Raw genomic sequence first — 24,696 nt, 5'->3', positions numbered from 1 at the left:
GAAAACACACGAAATTGAGGTAAATGAAATTGTTGAGGAATCGAAGCTGAATTTGGGAGGTCCATTAGCTCTTGTGTCAAAGATTTTTGAGAAAGAAGCTGAAAATGGTGATTCTGAGGAAGAAGAAGGATTCATCATGAATTCGGATGATGAAGCAATAGCATTTTACTCGAATAATCGTGTTAAGAAATTTTTCAAAAAGCCGTTCAATTCGAAGACTAAGCTTGCTGGGGTGAAAGGAAGTTTTGTGAGTAAAAATGTTGTTGAGGAGAAAAAGAAAGTTGAGAAGCAAGATTTGAAGATAGCTGATGAAAAGGGTGAGAAGAAGCTGAAAGGTGATGCTGGAATAGATTGTCATTATTGCAACGGTGCGAATCATCTTGCAAATGACTGTATGCTTCGAAAGAAGGATGAGAGGAAGAATAAAGTCAAGGATGAGGCGTATTATGCAGAGAAGCTGGAAGAGGTTCGTACGAAAGCTAAAAGTTTGTCATTGGTTGCAAAGGGTGAGCATGAGGATGAAGATGGAACTTATCAAATCTGGTCATCCGGGTCAGACGATGAAGAAATGAGGAATCCAACGCATGGAGCGATTTATGCGAAAATGGAGGAGGATTCAGATGACGAAGAATTCGAAGTGAAAGGACGATGCTTCATATCTAAAATGGCAGACAAATCTCCAATGACAACAAAGGTACGTAAAATTCTCGAATCCTTTAATATTCCTACACATGCTTATGACTCTGAACTAATTTCTTTTGATGAGACGGTTACTTATTTTGATTCAATTGTTGTGTCTGCTAGCAATGAGGCCAACAAGTTGTCAATGGAGTTGTTAGAGGTCAAAAAGAGATTAGACATGAAAATAAGCAAAATTGAATGTTTGGAATTACAAATGACAAATATTATGTGTGATAGGGATACGTTATCGAGTGATGTTAAACTTTTGCTAGTACAAAGAAACATTTACTGTAATTCTGCGAAAAGACTTTATGGCAAATTAACTGATTTACATCATTCAAGTGACATAAGTAAAGAGCAACATAGAAAATTACTACCTTTTCTAGCATTCGAAAGAGCTAAGGTAGATAATATTTCGTATGATTGTGAGCAAATAATAGCTGATTTTGACAAAGTTCCAGATGATAGATATAAATATGGAATTGTCAAAATTGATGAATGTCTTGATGCTAAAGAATTAGTTAACATCGTTTTTCATCCCAAAAGTGAAAGATCCTTGCTTCCATTCGAAGGGTTCTGACGGTTACAATTTTCTTGGGGATTACAAGACAGGCTGTTTATAAATGACGTCTGGTATTCTGTCCGTTTTTCAAGGCGATGTGACAGCTACTTTTTGATGCATGGCTATTTTTATGCAGTAATGGTCCGATTTTCAAGGTGCCACGTCGGATATCATTAAATACATATCCCGCTTCAAATTCAAATTTAAGGGTTACATATAAAAGGAGATTCAAGGGTTCATTGTCAGTTTACGCGATCAAAAAGCAAATTTCCCAAATTCTCTGTTCATCGTCATCTTTAAACCCTAAAAATGGCGACTTCTGCTCATATCGATTCTCATACCACCGAAGATGCTTCTTCCGTACCAATAATGAAGATTCAACCAACTAACTATTACGTGGAGGGTGAAGTTTCTCAATACCCGGAAGAATTGAAGATGCTCATTGTTGCCTTGAAGAACTCTGTTTTATCTACGACAATGTTCAATTCTTTCTCTGTTCCACTGTCCTGGCTTTCTCAAGCAGGATCAACTGCAACTTACAACAAAGCTTCTGATACGATAACTTTTCATTTGGTGAATGATAAAAAGGTCAGATTATCCAAGAAACTCTTTTGCCAAATTCTTGCTATTCCGAATTCGCCTCCATGTGTTCATTTCACATTCCCTCAAATCGTATACATGTTTAATGAGATGGGTTATCAGCCACCATTGTCCAAGATAAGTGATTTTAAGAAATCAGGTCTTCCACGACTATGGAATTTCTTATTTGGTATTTTTCTACGATGTTTGACTGGGAGAACAGTTGGTCTAGACAAAGGAAGAATGGAGGTTTTAATGGGTTTTAGGTAAAACAAATAAACCAGAAAACAATTCCTAAGTTCACATGCAACCTACTTTGGATCTATGTTTTAACTATTGAACATACAACTTTGAATTGCAAAATAAGAACCCTAGAGGAGAGAGGCTAATTTCGAAATTAACAAACTAGGGTTTAGGAGTTACATACCTTTCAATTGTTATAGCAAACAATTGATAATCCTCTTGATCTTGATCTTGATCTTCTTGGAAGCTTAGCACCACAAATGTAATGCCTCTAATGGAATCACACCCAAGAACTAGCAAGAAGGAAACTTGGAGGAGAGAGGATGGAGAGAGTGTGCAATTTCGGCCTTAGGGTTTCTTCCAAAGAAATCAGTCACCAAAAACATGAACCAGGAGGCTCCTTATATAGCAGAGGGATTTAGGGTTTAAGGGAAACCCTAGTTATCCTTTGCTTAGGGCCTAAGCAAACCCAAGGGCCTTATCCAAGCCCCTATGGACGAAATTATTAGGGTTTCCCCTAAAGATTTCGTCCACCCTCTTCCAAGGGGGTTCTAGAGCCTTCCACTCAACTATTAGATAATTGCAAACTAGTCCCTGCACCTTATAATTAATTCTTTTAACCCCAAAATCAATTCTGATTAATTTCTGGCTAACAATTAATTAAACATAATGATTTCTAATTAATATATTAATCCATTAACATATTAATAAATCATTTATATATATATATTAATTTATTAATCTTATAAATTAATATCTCTCCTTTCATAATTTCCTTGTCCAGTTGCTAGGTTGAGGGCAACCCAAAGGACTGTGCTGCTATCAATTCAAGTACATACCAATTATAGTTATGGGCTTAGACACCTAATCCAACAGTCTCCCACTTGGATAAGTCTGTAACTATAATTGCTAGTATGCCTTCTAAATTTGACCAGCAAATTGTAGCTTCCAAAAGCTGCTGCCGAACTCTGACCCAGTCAGTTACGTGTCCTAAGATAAGTGATCATATAACCCTTCGTTCTGCTTGATATCCCCAGACAAAAGACATGGAATGTAATCAATCTCTTTGTCCAGAATCTATGTTTCCCGATTCCTGATTTGTGATGATGAAGGACTTCTAATCGAACACATCAATTCAGTCCTGGCTGGGCCCAGCACATAAGTCAACACAAAATCATCGAGGGGCCCACAGATATCGCTTTTCCTGTTAGGGCAAAAGGAACGAATAAACGTTGACTCATATGCTTGTATCTTTTACTCATCAAATTATGCATGACAATACGTTTTATAACACCAAGTTACTGATGCGTTTTCGTATCACCAATGCACAACCGACTTGTAAATTACAACTCATATATCTTCGTTTCAAGATTATAAGATATTATCGTCTCAGTATTACTCGTGATGAATTCCATGAAGTAATACTCTGAGCGAGGGTTTATCCAATACTCAAATCTCAATTTCTGAGTACTCATGAACGTTGCAGCAATTCTATTGCCATGTCTATCCTTAGACAATCTGCAATCCAATTCATGACAGTCTTAATTTACTACTTACTTCCAAGAGTACGAGCGACTGTGGAGTTTGAATAATCTCATTATTCAGGAAGTAAAACATGCAAAAATGAAACACACTAATAAACAATTGACAAAAGGTAGTAGCCAAACTTATAAATAATACTTTATTATTTAATCACCAAAAGTCAATTACATTTACTTTGTTACAAGTTTCAAAAACTAATCTAACTACTAAAACTAATATCATCTTTCAGTCCTATGCTCCGAGCATGCTGAATATGCTTAGCCCTACTCAGACCCTTTGTGAGAGGATCTGCTGGGTTATCTTCAGATGACACCCTCTTTACTATAAGATGGCCTTCTTCTACTCTATGTCTGATGAAATGGTACTTTCTGTCGATATGTCTGGTCTTACCATGATCTCTCGGTTCCTTTGTCAAGGCAACCGCTCCTTCATTATTGCAAAACAGTTCCATAGGCTCCTTGATGGTTGGAACAACTCCGAGATCCCCGATGAAGTTCCTCAACCAAGCTGCTTCTTTCGACGCTTCACTTGCTGCTATGTACTCTGATTCACAAGTAGAATCAGCCACCGTATTTTGCTTGGAACTCTTCCAAGTAACTGCTCCTCCATTCAGTAAAAACACCCAGCCTGACTGAGAACGGAAGTTATCTCTATCCGTCTGAAAGTTGGCATCACTGTAACCATCTACTCTCAAAGTATCACTGCCACCAAGCACAAGGACCCTGTCCTTTGTCCTTCGCAAATACTTGAGTATATTCTTAACTACTATCCAATGAGCTCTACCTGGGTTTCCCTGATAGCGACTGACCATGCTCAAAGCAAATGCCACATCAGGGCGAGTACATGTCATAGCGTACATGATCGATCCGACAGCGGAAGCATAAGGTACACGATTCATGTCATCTATTTCAACATCTGTACTCGGACATTGAGTCTTACTCAATTTGGTATTGCTCTGGATAGGTAGCTCTCCCTTCTTGGAATTTTCCATACTAAACCTCTTTAGTACCTTATCCAAGTATGTGCTCTGACTAAGTCCAATTAGTCTCTTCTTTCTATCTCTCAATATTCTAATCCCAAGAATATAAGCAGCTTCTCCAAGGTCTTTCATGGCAAAACACTTTCCAAGCCAAGACTTAACTTCTTTCAAGGTTGGAACGTCGTTACCAATGAGTAATATGTCATCGACATATAACACCAGAAAAGTTACTATACTCCCACTAGCCTTGATATACACACAAAACTCATCTTCACTTCTAGAGAAACCAAACTCTTTGACTTTCTCATGGAAGCAAAGATTCCAACTGCGAGATGCTTGTTTCAATCCATAAATGGATTTCTCAAGCTTGCACACTCTATTGGGGAACTTTGCATCAACAAAACCCTCTGGCTGACTCATGTAAACATCTTCAGCCAACTTCCCATTAAGGAAAGCAGTTTTGACATCCATCTGCCAGATTTCATAATCATGAAAGGCAGCTACGGCGAGCAATATCCTAATAGATTTAATCTTAGCTACTGGTGAGAAGGTCTCATCATAGTCAACCCCTGGGGTTTGAGTGAAACCTTTTGCAACCAGTCGAGCTTTGAATGTGTGCACATTCCCATCCATGTCTGTCTTCTTCTTGAAGATCCATTTGCACCCAACTGTCTTGCGACCTGGTGCACTATCAACCAAATTCCAAACTTGATTGTCATACATGGACTTAATCTCGCTGTCCATTGCCTCTTTCCACTTGGAAGCCTCTGGGCCTGCCATTGCTTCCTTATAAGTGACTGGTTCATCTAAGTTTACCAGTATTCTGTCACTTATGAATGTGTCACCATCTAAAGTAATATGAAAACCATACAACTTAGGTGGCACACTCACCCTAGTGGATCTTCTAAGAGGTAATGAGTTATCGATTGGTTCAACAGGAACTGTTTCCTCTGGTTGAGTGCTAGTGTCATCTAAGGTTCCTTTATTGGCTGACTCTTGAATTTCTTCAAGGTCAATAGTGCTCCCACTGTCCTCTTTGAATATGAGCTCTCTTTCAAGAAAGACTCCTCTTCGTGCTACAAAGACCACGTTCTCACTAGGCCTGTAGAACAAATATCCAAAAGACTGCTTTGGGTAACCAATGAAAACACATTTCTCACTTCTAGCTGCTAGCTTGTCGTGAGTCTCTCGTCTTACGAAAGCTTCACAACCCCAGACTTTAATATGTGCTAACGAGGGAACTTTCCCTGTCCACATTTCGTGAGGTGTTTTGGCAACCTTCTTTGTAGGGACAAGATTGAGGATGTGGGCGGCTGTCTCTAAGGCATACCCCCAGAAGTGAATAGGAAGCGAAGCCCGACTCATCATAGAACGAACCATGTCTAACAAGGTTCGATTGCGCCTCTCAGCTACACCATTTAACTGTGGTGTCCTAGGAGGAGTCAATTGTGAGACTATCCCACATTCTTTCAGATAGTCGTTAAACTCGATACTAAGATACTCCCCGCCTCTATCGGATCTAAGTATCTTTATCTTTCTGCCCAATTGATTTTCGACTTCATGCTTAAACTCTTTGAACTTTTCAAAAGTTTCTGACTTATGCTTGATCAAGTAGATATATCCATATCTGCTATGATCGTCAGTGAAAGTCACATAGAATCGATTAGCATCTCTTGTAGTTGATCTGAAGGGCCCACACACATCCGTGTGTATGAGATCCAACAGACCTTCACCTCTTTCACAAGACCCTGTGAATGGTGATTTTGTCATCTTTCCCAAAAGACAAGATTCACACATATCATCTGACTTTAGGTCAAATGATTCCAACACTCCATCCTTTTGGAGTTGGGCTATGCGTTTCTTGTTAATGTGTCCAAGACGACAATGCCACAAGCATGCCTTGTCTACACTATTAGACAAGTCAATATTAAGTACACTATTTCCTAGGCTATCAACACAAGTCACTGTTTCATACACACCATTACAAGGCAAAGCTTCAAACATAAAAACACCATTCTTATAAACAGAAATTGAACCATTCAAATCATTAAAAGAATATGTAAAACCTTGTCTGAACAATGCATGAAATGAAATAATGTTTCTCGTCATCTCAGACGAATAGCAACAATTTATTAAATCTAATCTAACATCATTACTAAGCAGAAGCTGATAAACTCCGATCTTGGTTACTGGTGAAGACTTTCTGTTTCCCATGATCAGGTTTATCCTTCCTCGCTCTATCTCCTCACTTTCCTTTAGACCCTGCAAATCAGAACAGATATGAAAACCACATCCTGTATCAAGGACCCATGAACGAGAAGATAATGAGTTATTAGCAGAAATAGTGTAAATACCTGCCGAATATGGCTTCACTTTGCCATCCTTGATATCTTGCAGATATTGTGGGCAAGATCTCTTCCAATGCCCCTTTTGGTTGCAGTAAAAGCAAATTGCCTCTTTTGGATCAGAAACATGGGGAGTGGAACCATTGGGCTTAGCCTTTGGGCCATTACTAGATGACCTAGCTTGAGCCTTGCTCTTCCAGTTTTGCTTGGGAGGACCTTTCCTCTTTTTCCCCTTTCCCTGTCAAATAGCCAAAACAGGGGCACTCGTAGGTGTGGAGGGTATACTTTTACCCTTCATCCCTGCCTCAGCTGTCTGCAACAAGTTGTGCAATTGGGCCAAGGTCTGCTCAGTATTGTTCAAATGGTAAGTTAGAATAAACTTACCATAACATTCAGGAAGTGAGTTCAAGACCATGTCAATGGCCAATTCCTCATCAAAGTGAATATTGAGCTTGACCAAACGCTCTATGTAGCGTTGCATTCTTTGCACATGTGACACTACCGACTCCCCATCCTTCATCTTGCAAGCCATGAGTGACTTGACTACTTCGAACTTTTCTTGACGAGGTCGCTTATGGTACTTTTCCATAAGGTCCTTGTTCATCTCGAAAGGCCAGTAGTCCTCATAGTACCTCTGCAGTTCTGGGGACATAGTTGCCACCATGATGCATGCCACTTTGGTAGCATCATCGTAATGTTTCTTGTAGGCAGCAAGATCTTCAGGAGTAGCTTCATTCTCATCAAGCTCTTTGAGCTCCTTTTCAAGAACATATTCTTTGTTCTCGAAACGAAGAGTCATCTTGATGTTGCGCATCCAATCGTTATAGTTTGAGCCATCCATAACGACTTTGGAGCACATATTGAGCAAAGAGAAGTTCTGGTTGGAGGAGGATGAAGCAGAAGTGTTTCCAGGAGTAGACATCTGAAAAGAAAGAAAGTTTTAGTTAGATTTCAAGATACCTTAATAGAATAACCCAAAGATATAATATCAAGGTTAGGATCCAACTATGAAGATTCACAACTTAGAAATGGGATGCCGAGATCCAAGTGCAAATTTCATAAAGGTAGGTGAATGACGATTCACCAATTCCACCATTAGACGAAACAAACGAAGTGAAATTCCTAATTCTTTTGAGATACATTGAAACTATTCAATGGCATGTTTTAATCTCAGATTATGCTCTTCTATTTGTGACCGGGATGCCGAGGATCACAAACAAGATGTGAATAACCATGCAAATGTGCTTGGTAACCTCATTGTCTTTATCATTAACTATTGATGTGCTGGTAAACCACACACGCTCCATCAAAATGACAATTATGAGATACCCATTACTACTCTTTATTAGTGCCTTTTAGTGTGCTGGTTAACCACGCACGCTCCACTAACGACCAATAAAGCATAATGTGCAATTTCATGGATTAGCATACTTTTCACATTTTTCCTAAAGTAACTAGAGTTGGGATTTTGAAAATAATGTTCTAGTACTTTCTTTAATATCATTATACTTTTAATGAGAAGTAGTTGTCCTATCAAATCCGTTCTGCTAACGACCCTCCACTAATCAAGGAAGCGGTGGGTGAGAGTGGACACCCATTCAACTACCATTTTATAGGCAGTTTCCTTATACCCCCCTTATAGATTAGCTTCGTGAATGAGGCATACTAGCGATTTGACTGACCAAATTCTTATACATATATAATATTAAACTTTTAATTATAATATATATAAGGTGTGTTTTAAAACATTTTAAAACTTCAAGGGTTTATAAATTTCGAAATTTAAGCTATTAAATTTAAATTTAAATAAACCAATTAACTAGATTTAATATTTATTTTTTAATTAACTATTAATCAAATTATTAAATCTTGTAAGGATTATCTAATTAAATTAATCCATTAATTTAATCCTAATCCTTATCCCTCTAAATTTCGAAAAATAGGGTAAGGATAATTATCCAATTAATCTAATTAAGTAACAATTATCCAAAACAAGAAACCCTAGTTATCCTCTAGCATATTTCGAAATTTACAAGGGAGGAGGCTAGGGTTTTCAAAACCCTAACCCTAATTTCGATTAGGGTTCTTTGGAGGCTAGGGTTTTCGAAAAAACCCTTTGATCCAAAACCCTAGAAATCGAAAATTTGGCCTTTACGGTTTAATAGCTATAAACCCTAATTTGCAATTCAACAATTGTAGCAATTCAATTTAAAACAATAATGGCTCTGATACCACTAATGGGTTTTAGGTAAAACAAATAAACCAGAAAACAATTCCTAAGTTCACATGCAACCTACTTTGGATCTATGTTTTAACTATTGAACATACAACTTTGAATTGCAAAATAAGAACCCTAGAGGAGAGAGGCTAATTTCGAAATTAACAAAATAGGGTTTAGGAGTTACATACCTTTCAATTGTTATAGCAAACAATTGATAATCCTCTTGATCTTGATCTTGATCTTCTTGGAAGCTTAGCACCACAAATGTAATGCCTCTAATGGAATCACACCCAAGAACTAGCAAGAAGGAAACTTGGAGGAGAGAGGATGGAGAGAGTATGCAATTTCGGCCTTAGGGTTTCTTCCAAAGAAATCAGTCACCAAAAACATGAACCAGGAGGCTCCTTATATAGCAGAGGGATTTAGGGTTTAAGGGAAACCCTAGTTATCCTTTGCTTAGGGCCTAAGCAAACCCAAGGGCCTTATCCAAGCCCCTATGGACGAAATTATTAGGGTTTCCCCTAAAGATTTCGTCCACCCTCTTCCAAGGGGGTTCTAGAGCCTTCCACTCAACTATTAGATAATTGCAAACTAGTCCCTGCACCTTATAATTAATTCTTTTAACCCCAAAATCAATTCTGATTAATTTCTGGCTAACAATTAATTAAACATAATGATTTCTAATTAATATATTAATCCATTAACATATTAATAAATCATTTATATATATATATATATATATATATATATATATATTAATTTATTAATCTTATAAATTAATATCTCTCCTTTCATAATTTCCTTGTCCAGTTGCTAGGTTGAGGGCAACCCAAAAGGACTGTGCTGCTATCAATTCAAGTACATACCAATTATAGTTATGGGCTTAGACACCTAATCCAACAGGTTTATGCCATGGTTGCTGGCATATATTATGATCTTCAAGTGGACTATTCTACACAATTATGGAAGGAATTCCAAAAGGGTGTAGAACATACGAATGCTATTCATGGTATTTCGTGTGCACGATACTGGAGCCTGATTTTGCAATATTTTTATAATAAATAAGGGATTTTGGTACCAAATGATGAAGAAAAAGTTGTCTTTCAATCATATCACTATCCGAAAGAAGTAATCGATAGTGCTGATGATTTTCCAACTGTTGCTCGTATTCCAGATGCGATGCTCAAAAGAGTTGAACCTACGAATTCAGTTTTGGTAGCATATTTACAAACAATTGATTCTTCTGTTCAGACAGGGTTATTATTGCCAAGGGAAGAAAAGAAATCTAAACGATCAAAGAAGTCTGAACCTGCTTCTTCTGAAAAGCAAACCAAGGATTCGAAATCTTCGAAATCTCCAAAGAAGAAGCCTGAAACCGTTGAAGTATCTGTTCTGAGACTCAAGTGATTGAGCCCATTCTTGAAGAAACACAAGAAAATGTAATCATTCCTTCGAAGACTGGAATGTTTCGAAGAATCAAAATGAAGTCCACCCACAAAAGCAAGTCTCCTACACACAAAGTGGTTCGAAAACCTCAAATCACTCATCAAGGTGTTTTGATTAGAGAAGTGCCAGTACCTGTTTCTCCGGTGTCTAAGAAACGAAGGGCTAAGGATATGGCAAAACAGTTATCAAAGAAGAAGAAGAAGAAGAAGAAGAAGAAGAAGACTCGAAAACTTGTCATTTCTACTGAGTCAACAGATGATGATGAGGACCGAATTCCAGAAACTCCCGAGCAGACGATCATAATACCACCCGAAGATTCGATTACCAAGTCAGTTTCTGAGGCGGTTCAAACTTCAGGCATCCATGCACACGTATCTGATACGGATGCAAATGTCGATATGGGTGAAGGAGGTTCGAAAAATGCAGCTCCAGGTCACGCTACTTCTTCTCCTTTTGAAAGTATTGTTTCTTTACCATTATCCACTACTCCTCTTACTTCAACCACAGATTCCCCAACATTCGAACATATTCTTGATCAACCTTTTACTTCTATTTTTTCTTCATAATCTACTGAGCCACCCAAACCAACTTCACCTGTTCAAGAAACCGTTTTTATGGAGACAGAGACTGATAATGAGGGGTTTGGTGGTACGTTTGAAGAATTAGAATTTCATGAAGAGGAAGAGGAGTTTCCCGATCATATGCTGATGACCATGAAGCAGTTTAAAATTCTGAATTAGAAATTGAATTCAATAATTCAATCTCAAGCAGATTTAGGGGGTGGTTCTTCTGTTTCTAGTTTGGAGGTTGATTCAATGTTGAATATGCTTGAAGCCAGAGCGATTAGCAAAGTATCTGGAATGATTACTGACTCTGAATCAAGAATTTTGGAGAAGGTTGATTATAATGATCAAAACAATGAACTTCGGATCAATTCTCAAAATTCAAAGTTTTCCAGTGATGTGAAGGAATTGAAGAATGTAACAAAAGAGCGACATGTTCTTTTTGTTCAGGAAGTGAAGAAAGTAAGGGAGGATGTAAATTTGCAGATTCACGAACTTCGTGAAGATATGAAAAAAGAGATTGTCACTGATCAACATGATTATGCATCCTTAAATCAGAAGGTTGATATCATTTGTGATGCAGTCACAAGATTTGTTAAGTTGTATGAAAATTTGAGTCCTCAAATAACTCAACTTTCAAAATCCGAAAGTGCAAGCTTTGAGGAAGTGTTTAAGTTGCTCAAAGAGTTAAAAGAGATTTCTGATAGGCCGGTTTCTTCTCCATTGATTACTCCTGAATTTTTATCTCAGAAGTTTATCCAATTCGAAGCCATTCTCAACAAACAACTTGCTCCTCTCTTTCGAATATCTAGCCTTCTTCCAACAACAACTGCCCCGCCTGTTTTCACAGGGGTGCAAGGGGGAGAAAGAAAAACTGCTGAGTCGAAGGCTAGTGGTGAGGATGCGAAAGTTGTGGGAAAAGTTTTTCCTTCAAAAATTCCAACAACAAAACCAGTAATAGTTTCTGCTGAACTGGTTTCTTCAACAGTTGTAACAACAATGTCAATTGCAAGACCAATTTCAAAAGGAATTGTGATTGGTAAATCTTCGGAGACTGGTGGGAGTGGTTCGAATCCAAAAGAGACAATTGACAATCCAGCCTTGAAAGATAAAGGTAAATCAATTGTAATGGAAAAATCGAAAGAGGAAAAGAAGGCTGAAGCGGAAGCTGAACTTGAAAAATTGAGGATTATTCAGAGCATTATGACTCAGCGTGCTAGTGATCCGAAGGGAATGGATAAAGGTGATCCAGCCAAACACTATAATTACGAAACAATTGAGGCCAAGGTTGCTTTTAATCACATGTATACATTCGAGAAGAAACCAAAGCAGAGTTATTTGGTCACGAATACTGATGCAAGCCAGTTGGATTTTCCCATAAACGAAATGATGTTTATCATGCCTCAGTTCAAAGCATAAGGGAATTTTAAAAATAAGGATGAAGGTACACACATGAAAATTCGTTTTCATGTTGTTCTTGGAAAAGCCCCTGAGGAAGTTTGGTCTTTAATAAAAATCAAGAAGGTCATAAGTATGAAAAAGGATGTGATTTTCGAAAACACAGTCCAGAATGTTAAGTATGTGGTTGCCAGGGCAAATGGAAATATTTGCGAATTCACTGTTGCAGATTTTCCATTAATGAACTTGTATGATCTTATACAAGTTGCATTACTTTTGAAAGACAAATCATTCTCATACCTTCAAAACACAGAACCGGATGAATTCAAGCTTGGAGTAGCTCACATCAAGATATTTATCGAAAACTATTATGAGTGCTTGGCACTAACAGATGTTGAATTAGCTACTGCTAAAGGAATGGAAATTAAAGCTCTGATGGCTCCTACGAAGACACAGGCGGAATTGAAGAAGTATGCTGATGGTGAAATTTTCCTGAAGCCTTTTGGAATGGTCTTCGCAGGAAAAGACAAAGCTGGAAAAGCTAAACGATTCTTGTTCCAGGCAAGTGAAGTGGAGAGATATTCAACGTCTCAGTATACGAATTTAATTGTTCGTATGAATCATTGCAAGAAGAACAATGAAGGTGACAAGAAAGAGCTGAAGAAGATTATCTCCTGGTACACGGAGATTCGAAGAGTGTTACTGTATTCCATCACACTTCTTACAAATTGAAGACTTCGACTATGATTACAAAGGGGGAGATTGTAAGGGTCGAATTGTTGTAATTAGTCGAAGTATGTTTTGGACTCTTCGAATGTTTTGTAATGTATTTTACTAGGGCACTTTTATTCGAAGCTTTAGAGTCAATGCCTTAGTATATTTTTTGTATGCTTTCAGTTCCCTATAAATAGAGTTATTTACTAGAGTTAGATAAGAACTTTTACAGACTTGTCTACTGTACTCTGTAAAGAATTCGAAAGCATAATAGAGCATAACAAGATCATATTTACATCATGTGTTCAAATCTCGTATTCTTACTTGAATTCATACTCTGATTAATTCATTACTCGATTCATTGGTTCATCAAAGAGCAAACAAAGTTTGAGGTTGTCGTTCTTCCATCCAAGCAGAGAACACTTCACTTATCAGTTCTGTGTCTTCTCGGCTGGAATCCCTTCATGCTAATTTAGCAAAAGAAAGTGCTCTGAAGGAAGATCTTGCCCGCCAAGCCTTCACAATTGAAGTTCAGAAGGTTCAGCTCGCTCAAGCTGAAAAGGAAATTTCTTTGTTGAAGACAGAGAGAGCTGTCTTTTGTAGTTGTGCTGGGGATGTCAAGGATATGCTGACCAACATTCTTGGTGCTCATGATCCTATTCTCACTTTGACCATAAGGAATCATCTAACCACAAAACTTCTTCCTGCCCTTGCCATGTTGCACGAGATGAAGGGTGTTTCAGAGAGATTCATTGCTCCAAAACAAGGGGGAGAAGGTGCTCATCAACCGAAGGTTAAAACCGAAACCGAATCTGCTCAACCGAAAGTCAAAGTTACAACAGAACCGAAGGGTAATGAAGCTTCGGGTTCTGGTTCTCAAGCCAAGCAGAAGGTGATTGATGATGACAGTGATGACGAATCTGATGAGACTATTGCTGAGGCCCTTAAACGAAAGAAGAGGGACAGTGAGTTGGATGAAACCTTGAGGGTTGCAAGGGAAGCAGATGAGAGGGAAAGGAGGAACAAGGAAGAAGAAGAAGCCTTAAACTGCAAGAAGGCCTTGTTTCCCCTGTGGACAAAGAGGCACTTATCAATCAAGCTATAGAGTTTCCAAGTGTGTACTGGTTGGAACCTGTCGCTTCGTTTGAGTGTGACAATTCTAAGGACTCACAGTTCGACATGCCAATAACAAGAAAGGCATTCACCTTTCATTGCTTCGATTCGACTGTTGATGTTCCTTTCCCTCATCCAAAAGTTGATCGTGAGCTTATAGACTTTTATTTGAAGTATGGTCAACCGCAGTACTTGACATGGAGCGCACATAAGATAATTATTGTCAAGGTACTAAAACCTACGCCTGCTGGGAAGTTCATAAATGTTAATTTTAAAATCACACGAGGATCAGCAAACTCGGTGTCGATTATTTCCCTGGCAGACCTTCCAAATCTAAATCCTCATGATTGGATCCTATTGTTTAATATTCTGCTCACCAATCCGAAAGAATATGAGCCGATACTGGATCACTTGAAGCGGATGTTGGCTTCTTACATCCATGAGGTTGCTGCTATGGATCAGGAGATAGCGAAAGTAATGAACAAGAAATCAACTATCAAGCCAACTCCGAAACCAGGAGATGTGAATAAGATGAAGATGGGCCAAATAGATTCTACACATCTTACTGTGATGTTTACAAAAGGCGAAGCACACAAATTTTTATTCGCTCTTGTTGATAAACATCTGTTTTCAACAGACTGCTTGGAGCACATTATCAACATTATTCATCGGTGCAAGCAGAACTCAGAAGCAGATAAGAAGAACTTCACAGACATGCTTCGGTGGTACATAACGTTTCGTCATCATCTATTGGCCATCATACCGAAGGTGTTCAAAACAATAAAGAAGTCTTCTGCAGCTCAACCAAAGTGAGCTTTCGGCTCCATTGACGCAAAGGGGGAGATTGTTGGGTCTAATTGTGTTGCGTCATGGGCTTATGTTTTGTATCCGGATTGGGCCTTTCCATCCGTGATTAGCTAGTAGGGTTAGACTATATATAATGCATGCATGTATGCATTAAAAGGTTAACGTTCTTGATTATTATCTTTTTAGTTTTGTAACCCTAAACACCTCTACAGTCGAAGTTCTTAATCGAGCTCTTCTGAGGTGTTAAAGCATTAATCATACGACATATTCAAAGCCATTATTGTGTTCATAATTACGTTCTTAAGTGTTTGTCTGCATAGAATCTATCGATTCTAATTGAACATTGTTTCAACAAGCTTTTTTGATTAAAAACATTAAATTTAGAAAATATAAAACTGTAAAATGTAAAAATCGACAAACACCAAATAATACAACACTTTACATTAGAAAAGGAAGTAAAATATTTATGCAGTTGAGCATGTCATAATCAACTTCAAGCTTTAAACTTTCCACGACCAACTATTAACAAAGTGTTCTTCAAGTTTTTTTGCTTGCAAGAGTATATGAGATAACACAACTGAAGTTGCTTGTCCTCTTTGCAACAGCCCCAACTTGCAATGAAACTGTGAGAAATAGAAGTAGCAGCCATTAGACCAAAAGCAACAAAAGTACACTATTCTTTTTTTGTTTGGTTAAATTAATCGATAAAGATTATTAGCCTTTACAAATGAATCTACATATCTACAGCTAAATGATATTGATGGAAGCCTATTTATTATGTTGCACCAGAAGTCCTCCATAGATTATCTTATTAGCATTTTCAAATGAATTTCTCTATCATCAACATCCGACTTTCATTTATGTCTACTGTAGACTATGTATTATGTTGCACCATAAGTCCTCCTAAGTGAGTTATGTCATAATCTAATCACTGCAACACATTCCCTACAACACATTTTTAGTAAAAGTTAGTGGAGAAACATACCTTGATTAGAGAGAGGCCGGTACCTCAAATATTCCAGGTTTAAAGTCTTTGCGAGCAGTATTTTTTAAGATCACAAGCAAAAACTAATTCATTGTCCTTCACTCTTTGTAGTTTATCAATAATTTTAAGCATAATAGAACACTTCCCTCTAACTATGTCACAAAGATTAGTCAAGAAGTGAAAGAAGGAAGCGTGCCTTTTTGTGAAAGTCACATGCAGAAGCAAACTTGTATTAAATATAAGTGTTTAAAATTTACAGTATTTTATCATTTTTACAAACAGCAATTGATGTGAAAAAAAAAACATAACATGGCCTGAATGAAACATACCTTGATTGGAGAGAGGTCATAGAATAAAAAGACTCCATGAAGTTATGTATAGTCTTGTAATTGACTGTCATAGAGAACTATATAATATAAAATTCAATATTTTACAACATAGAAGCAAGCCGAATAATCCAACAATCAACATCTTATAATATGGGCAGAATGAGAATTAAAGAAAAAGATAAAGGGCTCACTGTTGATCGAGGTTTACCACCATGTTCACCCATAAAAACGATTTTTGTAGTGTCTTGCAACCAAACATTAGTTGAATTGTACTTACATGGTGTTGGTTAAGAAGATCGAGGTTTCACAAGACTTCAAATGAAATTAACGCAAAAACTGACTCACCAACGACAATAAGTAACGATTCCTTATCGTCTCTTTTTCAATCGACCCTAAACAGTAACAATTTGTCGTCTCTTCTTCAATCCGACCTGATTGCTTAGTCATATGTCTTGTTTCTCCAAGTAGCTCAAACTGAAATGTTTAACTGGGAATCCTTCGAAAGTACTGAGAGGGAGTTTTTTGGGAGTGGATTTAGGATTGATAGAGGAAAATAGAAGGAATAGGCCACATAAAACATCAGAGTGTAACATCCGGATTTCCAGGTCTGTATTTTCTATTATTTATTTTGAGTATAGGAGAGGAACTCGACGAGTTGACGCCTAGACTCGTCGAGTTGGATCGCGACTGATGACTCGGATTAATGAAGGGACTCGACGAGTCGGAAGAGTAGACTCGATGAGTCCGCGCTGAGGTCAGAAATCCTAAATCTCCGGGCTTGTGCCCTATTTAAGGGACCTTATAGCCCTCATTTGCGGCAACCAGTCCAGAGAGAGAGAAACCCTAGAGAGCTTGAGCGAGTTGTGTGAGAGAGAGAGCTATTTTGATCCTTTTTGGTGTGGCTTTGCAAAGTAGAAGGTGTTTCCAGCAAGAGAAGGTCAAGGGGGTTGCTATTCTGTGGTTTTCAAGCTTGAGTCTTTATTGTTGATGTAATAAAACGACCCCTTCTTCTGTTTTGTATGAGATCATTAAATCTAGGGTTTTCTCTACCCCTTTATTGGCTTGAATTGATGCATATGTTGTCCCTTTGAGTGTTAGACTCTGGATCTAGACCTTTAGAGGTCCAGAGAGCATTATCTATCCTGCTTTATGTTGTCCCATGGAGGAAATGAACCTAGGTTGCCATTTTAGAAGCCATTTCACCAAAAGAAGCCTTGGGTGCGTTGCATGAGTGTCAATATTTGACCTTTTCGTGATTATTGGCCATGGGGAGGTCAGATCTATAGGTTAGAGAAGCAGATCTGACCTCAGAAGGTCATTTGAGCGTTGCTATGAAGGAAACTCGTCGAGTCCATGAGGGAACTCGACGAGTCGAGTCGGGTTGCCCCGCGATTCGTTTCCAATGGTAACCCGTCGAGTGGAAGGATCACTCGACGAGTCGAGTGAGGCATTACGAGGAGTCAGAGGACACGCATGGACTCGCCGAGTCACACGAGTGCACTCGGCGAGTCTGATCAAAGTTTGACCGTTGACTTGAGTTGACTTTCGTTGACTTTTAGGGTTTTGGTCAACATTTGGACTTTTGGGTCAGGGAGGGGTAAAATGGTCTTTTACCCTTCTGTGGGATTGTAGAAAGAGCAACCTAGTCTTTAGGAGCCGTTATTTATTGAGGAAATTGTTTATGTGGTTAGGCGGAGGCTAGATCAGTAGTTCGAGTGCGAGATTATCCGAGTTACCCGAGGTGAGTCTTCTCACTATACTTTACCTAGAGTGGTATCTATGTGCAGGCCGGAGGGTCTTATGTGTATGTTCGAGATTATGTGCATTGTGATATATGTATGATATGTGTTGTATAGACCGGACCGGAGGGTCCAACAATATAGACCGGGCCGGAGGGTCCAACGAGCTATGACCGGACCAGAGGGTCCAACGAGCTACGAGACTGGAGGGTCCCGCTGAGACACATCGACTGGAGGGTCGTACTGTGATATAGCCTTGAGTGGCGTATGTGTTGTATGGGGTATTTTGGGGAACTTACTAAGCATTTATGCTTACCGTGTTGAGTGTTATGTGTTTCAGGTACCAGTGAGGATCGCGGGAAGGCGACGGCATGATCTGTACACACTTATGGAGTCTTTCTGTATTGCGATCTTGGGATATGTTCTATTGATATGGGATACACTGGATTTTGATGATTTGTGAATGAAATGATATTTTTTTTAAAGTGAAAAATTGTTTTGAAAATTTACGTTGTTACACAGAGTATGAGAAATATGAGAGAGAAGGAGCGGTGGGGAAATAAATTCAAAGTTGGAGAAGATTTGCTTTCCGATTCTTAGTGATTACGTCCTAATTTCATGGGATTGCATTCAAATCTCTAAATGAATTGAAGGAATAGGCGAGACCGGGAGTTAAAGGAAAGGGTATAATTGGTAACTAACATAAAAACTATAAGCGGGAAAAGTATATGAGTGGATGTCAAGCAAATGACACGTGGATCATAGGTACTATTTTATTAGAATTGGGGATTGGGGATTTATTTATATTAAACTCTCAGAATATTTGTTATACAAACTTTAATTTCCTTACAATATTTTATAATAATTAATGTTTGTTATGTATGCCTTTAGAGCACATATAGAAAGTCCCTTAATTTTTTGATAATATGCATATGTTAACCAACTTCACACCTAAGTTCTATTAACAATCCTAAAATTATATAATGTTGAAGGAAATGATTTCACAAGATTGTAATACAAATTTCAATATTTCCGGTATTATAAAAAATGTATGCTTACAATTTTTTATATTAAATCTTTTTTTTTTCAAACTGGGTCTCAAACTTTTATATATATATATATATATATATATATATATATATATATATATATAACCATAATTAACCAATGAATAAGAAACTAATTTTTTTTTCAACTTTTAGAACATATTTTTTATAAAAAAAAACTAAAAATACAAAAATTCATAACTTTTTATCCTTTTTCCAATGATATCAAATTCAAATTTTTATTTTTTTTTACGTCAAATTCACAATGTGAATCTTTGAAAATTCACAATGTGAATCTTTGAAAATTCACAATATGAATCCGTATTCACATAATAAATTTGAAAATATTTTTCACATTCACAATATTAATATATGAGTTTAAATATTTTTAGATTTTTTTTTCGATAAAGAATAAGCTTTAAAAATTGAAAAAAAGATTTAGCTCCTTGAAGAACCAATAATTATGATTCTCTATTAAACATTTTCATATATATATATATATATATATATATATATATATATATATATATATATATATATAGCTGGTGGCGGCATTTATAACTTAATACGGTCATTAGTAGTAAAAAATTTTGACTTTCAATCAAAAACTAAAACAATAATTTGCGCACAAAAAAAGCATACATGGAATCATGTATTAAACCCAAACGTATTGTTAACAAAAATAAGGTGGTAACATTACATCAACAAACTCATTCTAAAACCAAAATTTAACTCAACCTTTTCCCCTCACAAACAAATGAGTAAAATTCATATTATCCCTAAAAACATTTTAATCTACTCAAAAGCATCATCATCGTCATCTGGAAGAGGCTGGCTTGCAGCTTGAAGAAGCTCTGCCTCATGCCTACGAATATCACAAAAAAATATTGTTCATTTTTTCTTATTCATGCCCACGAATTAAAAACAAGAGTAGCATATACAGGTATTTCTTTTTACAAGGGTATATTGGTAATTAGGAAAAAAGAAAAGGATGGTTAAATCTTACTGTTGTTGAGCAGCCATATCAATTTGCACTTCTGGGGGAGCAAGAGCAGGAGACTCCACAAAATGCAAATTTGGATCACTGATATCAAATACTTGACAATGTCACAAATAAAATACAAAAAAATAGCAATGTACTTTATTTTATTTTGAAAAAGCTTGCCAAATTATCAATATTTGTTTATTCAAAAATCAATTTGTAATAAGAAGCAATAAAAAAATAGGATGCTATAATTAAAGATTAGATAAAAAAATTACCCAGCAAGTTTCCTGGCAAGATAGAGGAAAGGCTTCTCGAAATTGTAATTACTCTTTGCAGAAATTTCATAATATTGCAAATTCTTCTTTCTGTGAAAAGTCACTTGTTTTGCCTTCACTTGACGATTCTTCACATCAACTTTGTTTCCACATAATACTATTGGAATGTTCTCACAAACCCTAAAAATAAAATAAATTCAACGTCATATATTACACATTTAAATAGATACCAAGCAATTCCAAAACCAAAAACCAAATCATTAGATAAAGAGAAAACAAACCTGCAAAGATCCCGATGCCATGTTGGAACGTTCTTGTATGTCAATCTTGCTGTCACATCAAACATGATGATTGCACATTGACCATGGATGCTACAGATGAAACAGCATTGTTGGAATTTGGTTAGAACTCAATAGATTCGACAAACAATTCCAAAACCAAAAACCAAATCATAATTATATATTATGCTCATTTTTAGGTCACTAAGAATACGTCCTCCAAAATAAAAAATGGAGCATAACTTTACTACAATTAACTTTAGAATAAACTTCTGATAAAGATGCTTACTAATATCCATCTCGAAGGCCACCAAACTTTTCCTGACCGGCTGTGTCCCAGCAGTAAAACCGGATTTTCCCACAGTTGGTGAAGAAATCCAACGGGTGTACTTCAACGCCAATGGTTGCTAATCACAATCAAAAAACAATCCATCAACAATAATCATTATAAAAGCCGAAAAAACTAAGATTGAAGTAAAAGAAATGCAACAAAAACTAATTGCTAGTTCTTACGTTCGTATTTCTTCTCAAATTCTCCAGTCAAATGTCTCTTTACAAATGTGGTTTTACCTACACAAGCGAAATATTCAACGATCAGTTGATTAAAATCGCAAACATTCTAAATACAAGTAGATCTTATCGATTCTTAGAAGAACTAGGTTGAAACAAATTGTAATGATGAAATTTGAATCGACAGAAACGACGAAAGTGATTAGAGTTTACCAGTTCCACCATCGCCAACAATTACAAGCTTGAAACTAGGGTAATCAACAGTTTGCTGATTCGGCAAAGCCTGAAACGGATAAAAACGCTCAAAATTTAGAACATAAACACGGTATTTTCGTTTAAATAGACGCAAACCAGAATATTAAAATAAAACTTCCAACCAATCATCGGTTCAAGTTCTAGATCGAAAAAACGGAAACCCACAAAATTGGAAGAAAATCCGGAGAAATCAAACATGAATACAAGTTATTTCAAAAAAACAATAAAAAATCAAACACGGAAAATTAAAACATGAATCCGATGCTTTACATCGAGAATAACACAAGCACAAACAATAAAAAATCAAACACGGAAAATTAAAACATGAATCCTATGCTTTACATCGAGAATAACACAAGCACAAATAAAAAGTGAAACAGTAAAAAGCATACCATTTTGAACGCTGTCTCCAGAAGTGATGAACGATTGAACGCAGAATTGTGCGTAGTGTATTGGGGTTTATATCTTTCACAATTCTTCCACTCTCAAGTTAGCTTTAACCTAACGCGTTTCCATCCACCGTCAGATCAGTTTTGTTTGTGACTGGCCGTTGATGTATGGACACGTGACATTCATGTGATCTGGGGCAGTTTTTGAATTTTTAATGCTCACGCGGTACTTTGTACTATTTTTTTCAAATTTTTGTTAATATTGGAAAACGGGTAAATTTACAATTTGCACTCCTTATTTTCATCTTTTACTTCAAAAACACCTTTTACTTCAAAAACACGTAACTAACAAATATTGGAATATATACATTAAAATACTAATATTTTTAACGATTTGACAAAAAAATCATATATTTTATTTTTTGATAGTAAAATCTTAATTATCGGCAGTTTTTTAAACATTTACCATGTTTTTCCGGTTATCCGGTAATTTGGATTTTATTGTTAAAAATACTAAAGTTTAGAACTTTCTTGTCAAATCGTGAATTAGGATTTTACTGTAAAAAAATAAAGTTTAGGATTTTTTTTTTAAATCGTTGAAAATATTGAAACTTTAGTTTATATATCTTTTTTTGTTAGAAATTTAATGGTAGGATAGTCTTCAAACATAATAGTTATTGGAATCTGCTCTAGTCAGCTAGATATTACTGAAATCCTTAACGTTTACTTCTTGTTAAACACTTTTTTTATCTTAACATACCGACATTGAAAAAAATAGAGATAATCAAGAAAGAAATAAAGAAAGAAAGAACAGGGTTGTGTTGGTTTTTTGCAGTCCTAAAAATGGATAACTAAGAAACCAAAAAATAAAACTGTCTTTCTTACCTCTTCTCCACATTCACACCATTTTGACTAGGCGTGTGTTGTTTGTGTTTGTATAATATGTCCCCTCTTTTCAGTTCAAGATTTGACGGTGAACCAAGAAGAAAGTTTTACAAGTCTTCTTACCCTCTCTCGCTCTCTTTTTTGCATCTGTTTCCCTTAAACATTATTGTAGCAATGTAAAGATGATGATGGTAAGAAAAAGAGTGGTGTTGCGACAAAAATCACAATTAAACGTCATTGGACTATGAATTGGGTCTCACGAGACTGATAAAATTATTTGTTTCTAGAAACTAAGACTATACACTAAAGTCTCAATATTTTCAACGATTTGTGAAGAAAGTCCTAAACTTTTTTTTTACAGTAAAGTTCTAATTACTGGCTAACCGGCAAAAAATGGTAAGTATGTCAAAATTTGTTGAAAGTTAGGACTTATTGTCAAAAAAATAAAGTTTAGAACTTTCTTGTCAAATCGTTGAAAATATTAGGACTTAGTGTATATATCCCAACAAATGTTTCTAGATGTATTTTTAATATGAATTCTTTCACTATAGTTTTATGTATTAAATTTCAATATGAAGACCTATAAGTAGTTGGTAAAATATCCTTATACATGATTTGTGGCGCAAAATTAAACTTATAAAACTCCGTAAAATATATATACAAAGCCTAACTTAAGGTCTAATAGAAGATGCAAGAAAGATGGTAGAGATATTTGATTGTATTTGGTTAAAACGATGTAGTTTTTTATGGTTTAATACCTAATATTAGATACATAACAGCCACATATTCCGTAAGTCCATATATATATATATATATATATATATATATATATATATATATATATATATATATATATATATATATATATATATATATATATATATATATATATATATATCATACATCATACATACTTATAAAACTACCATTTTTTCTTGAATCTCATGCATTTGAAACCCCATTTTTTAACTTCCTCAAACCACATTCATTTGAAACCCCATTTTTTAATTAATGCAACTCAAAAGTTTTCTTAATTATGATTTAACACTCAAAAATTTTATAACTTATATTATGTTTAATTAGTATTTAGTGAAAAGTTTACTATAAAAAGGTCAATCTTTTGTGTCTTTTGTATTATATAAAATCTTCCATGTAAGAAGGATTTGAAGATATTGTGATTCAAAAGTTTTCATATAGTTGAAGCATTCACGATCCAAATATGATGATTTGAAGAAATGGGTTATGTCGCATCGATGGTAATTGTAATATGATTTTTTTCTTTCAACCAAAACAAATGAAGTTTTTCTATTCTTTATTTATATTCAGTTTCTCATTTAATCTTTATATGTGATTTGTGTGTATTACTCAATATTGAATGTGACTCTCCAAACATCAATGTTTTGCTTGGAATATCTTTCTGATTCTTCTTTTTCAAGAAAAATATTTTGATTACAGGTTAGTGAAGAATTGTCATCAAGTTTCTGTGGTTGAATGGTGTTAAATGAAAAATAAGATTCATAAAATGGATATAGGTTTTTTTATTTGAGCAAAGTTGACGAATGTTAGTTTTTTCTTTTGATTTAAATGTATGTTTATGTAACATCTTTATTTATATATTCAACCACCCAATGCTCTTATTTATTTGATTGTAGTTTTTCTATATTGATTATGTTTATTTTCAATTATTTTTTTGTTGGGTTATCCTACACAACATATTTAAAAGACATTATTTAAAATATAACATAATTTTGAACATTTGATATGTAATTATGATAGACTTATCATGATATGTTCTTCATATGAAAGTAATTTATCCATATTACTACG

The 24,696-nt window shown here is 35.9% G+C and overlaps 1 protein-coding gene across 1 annotated transcript; it reads right to left on the bottom strand.

The window, feature by feature from the left end:
- Nucleotides 1-19,912: 19,912 nt before the first annotated feature.
- On the bottom strand, nucleotides 19,913-22,105 carry LOC145115806 (GTP-binding nuclear protein Ran1A). The gene is made up of 8 exons (XM_079052159.1): nucleotides 21,988-22,105; nucleotides 21,554-21,623; nucleotides 21,344-21,400; nucleotides 21,120-21,237; nucleotides 20,834-20,923; nucleotides 20,553-20,732; nucleotides 20,299-20,376; nucleotides 19,913-20,157 (listed from the first exon to the last, which is right to left on the bottom strand). The coding sequence occupies exons 1-8, from the start codon at nucleotides 21,988-21,990 to the stop codon at nucleotides 20,088-20,090; spliced, it is 666 nt and encodes a 221-aa protein (XP_078908285.1). The 5' UTR covers nucleotides 21,991-22,105; the 3' UTR covers nucleotides 19,913-20,087.
- Between the last annotated feature and the right edge of the window lie 2,591 nt (nucleotides 22,106-24,696).

The sequence above is a fragment of the Lactuca virosa genome, chromosome 5 (genome assembly GCF_052849685.1).
Source record: "Lactuca virosa cultivar CGN04683 chromosome 5, Lactuca_virosa_CGN04683_v6, whole genome shotgun sequence".
In the NCBI taxonomy this organism is placed as follows: domain Eukaryota; kingdom Viridiplantae; phylum Streptophyta; class Magnoliopsida; order Asterales; family Asteraceae; genus Lactuca; species Lactuca virosa.
This window is presented reverse-complemented; position numbering and strand designations above follow the sequence as displayed.

Bases quoted from the DNA above. Each gene is read 5' to 3' on its own strand.
- LOC145115806 (XM_079052159.1), bottom strand. The intron at 21,401-21,553 runs GTAAACTCTAAT...TCGCTTGTGTAG, and splicing joins TGTTGGCGATGGTGGAACTG to GTAAAACCACATTTGTAAAG. The intron at 20,924-21,119 runs GTAAGCATCTTT...TTTCATCTGTAG, and splicing joins GGCCTTCGAGATGGATATTA to CATCCATGGTCAATGTGCAA.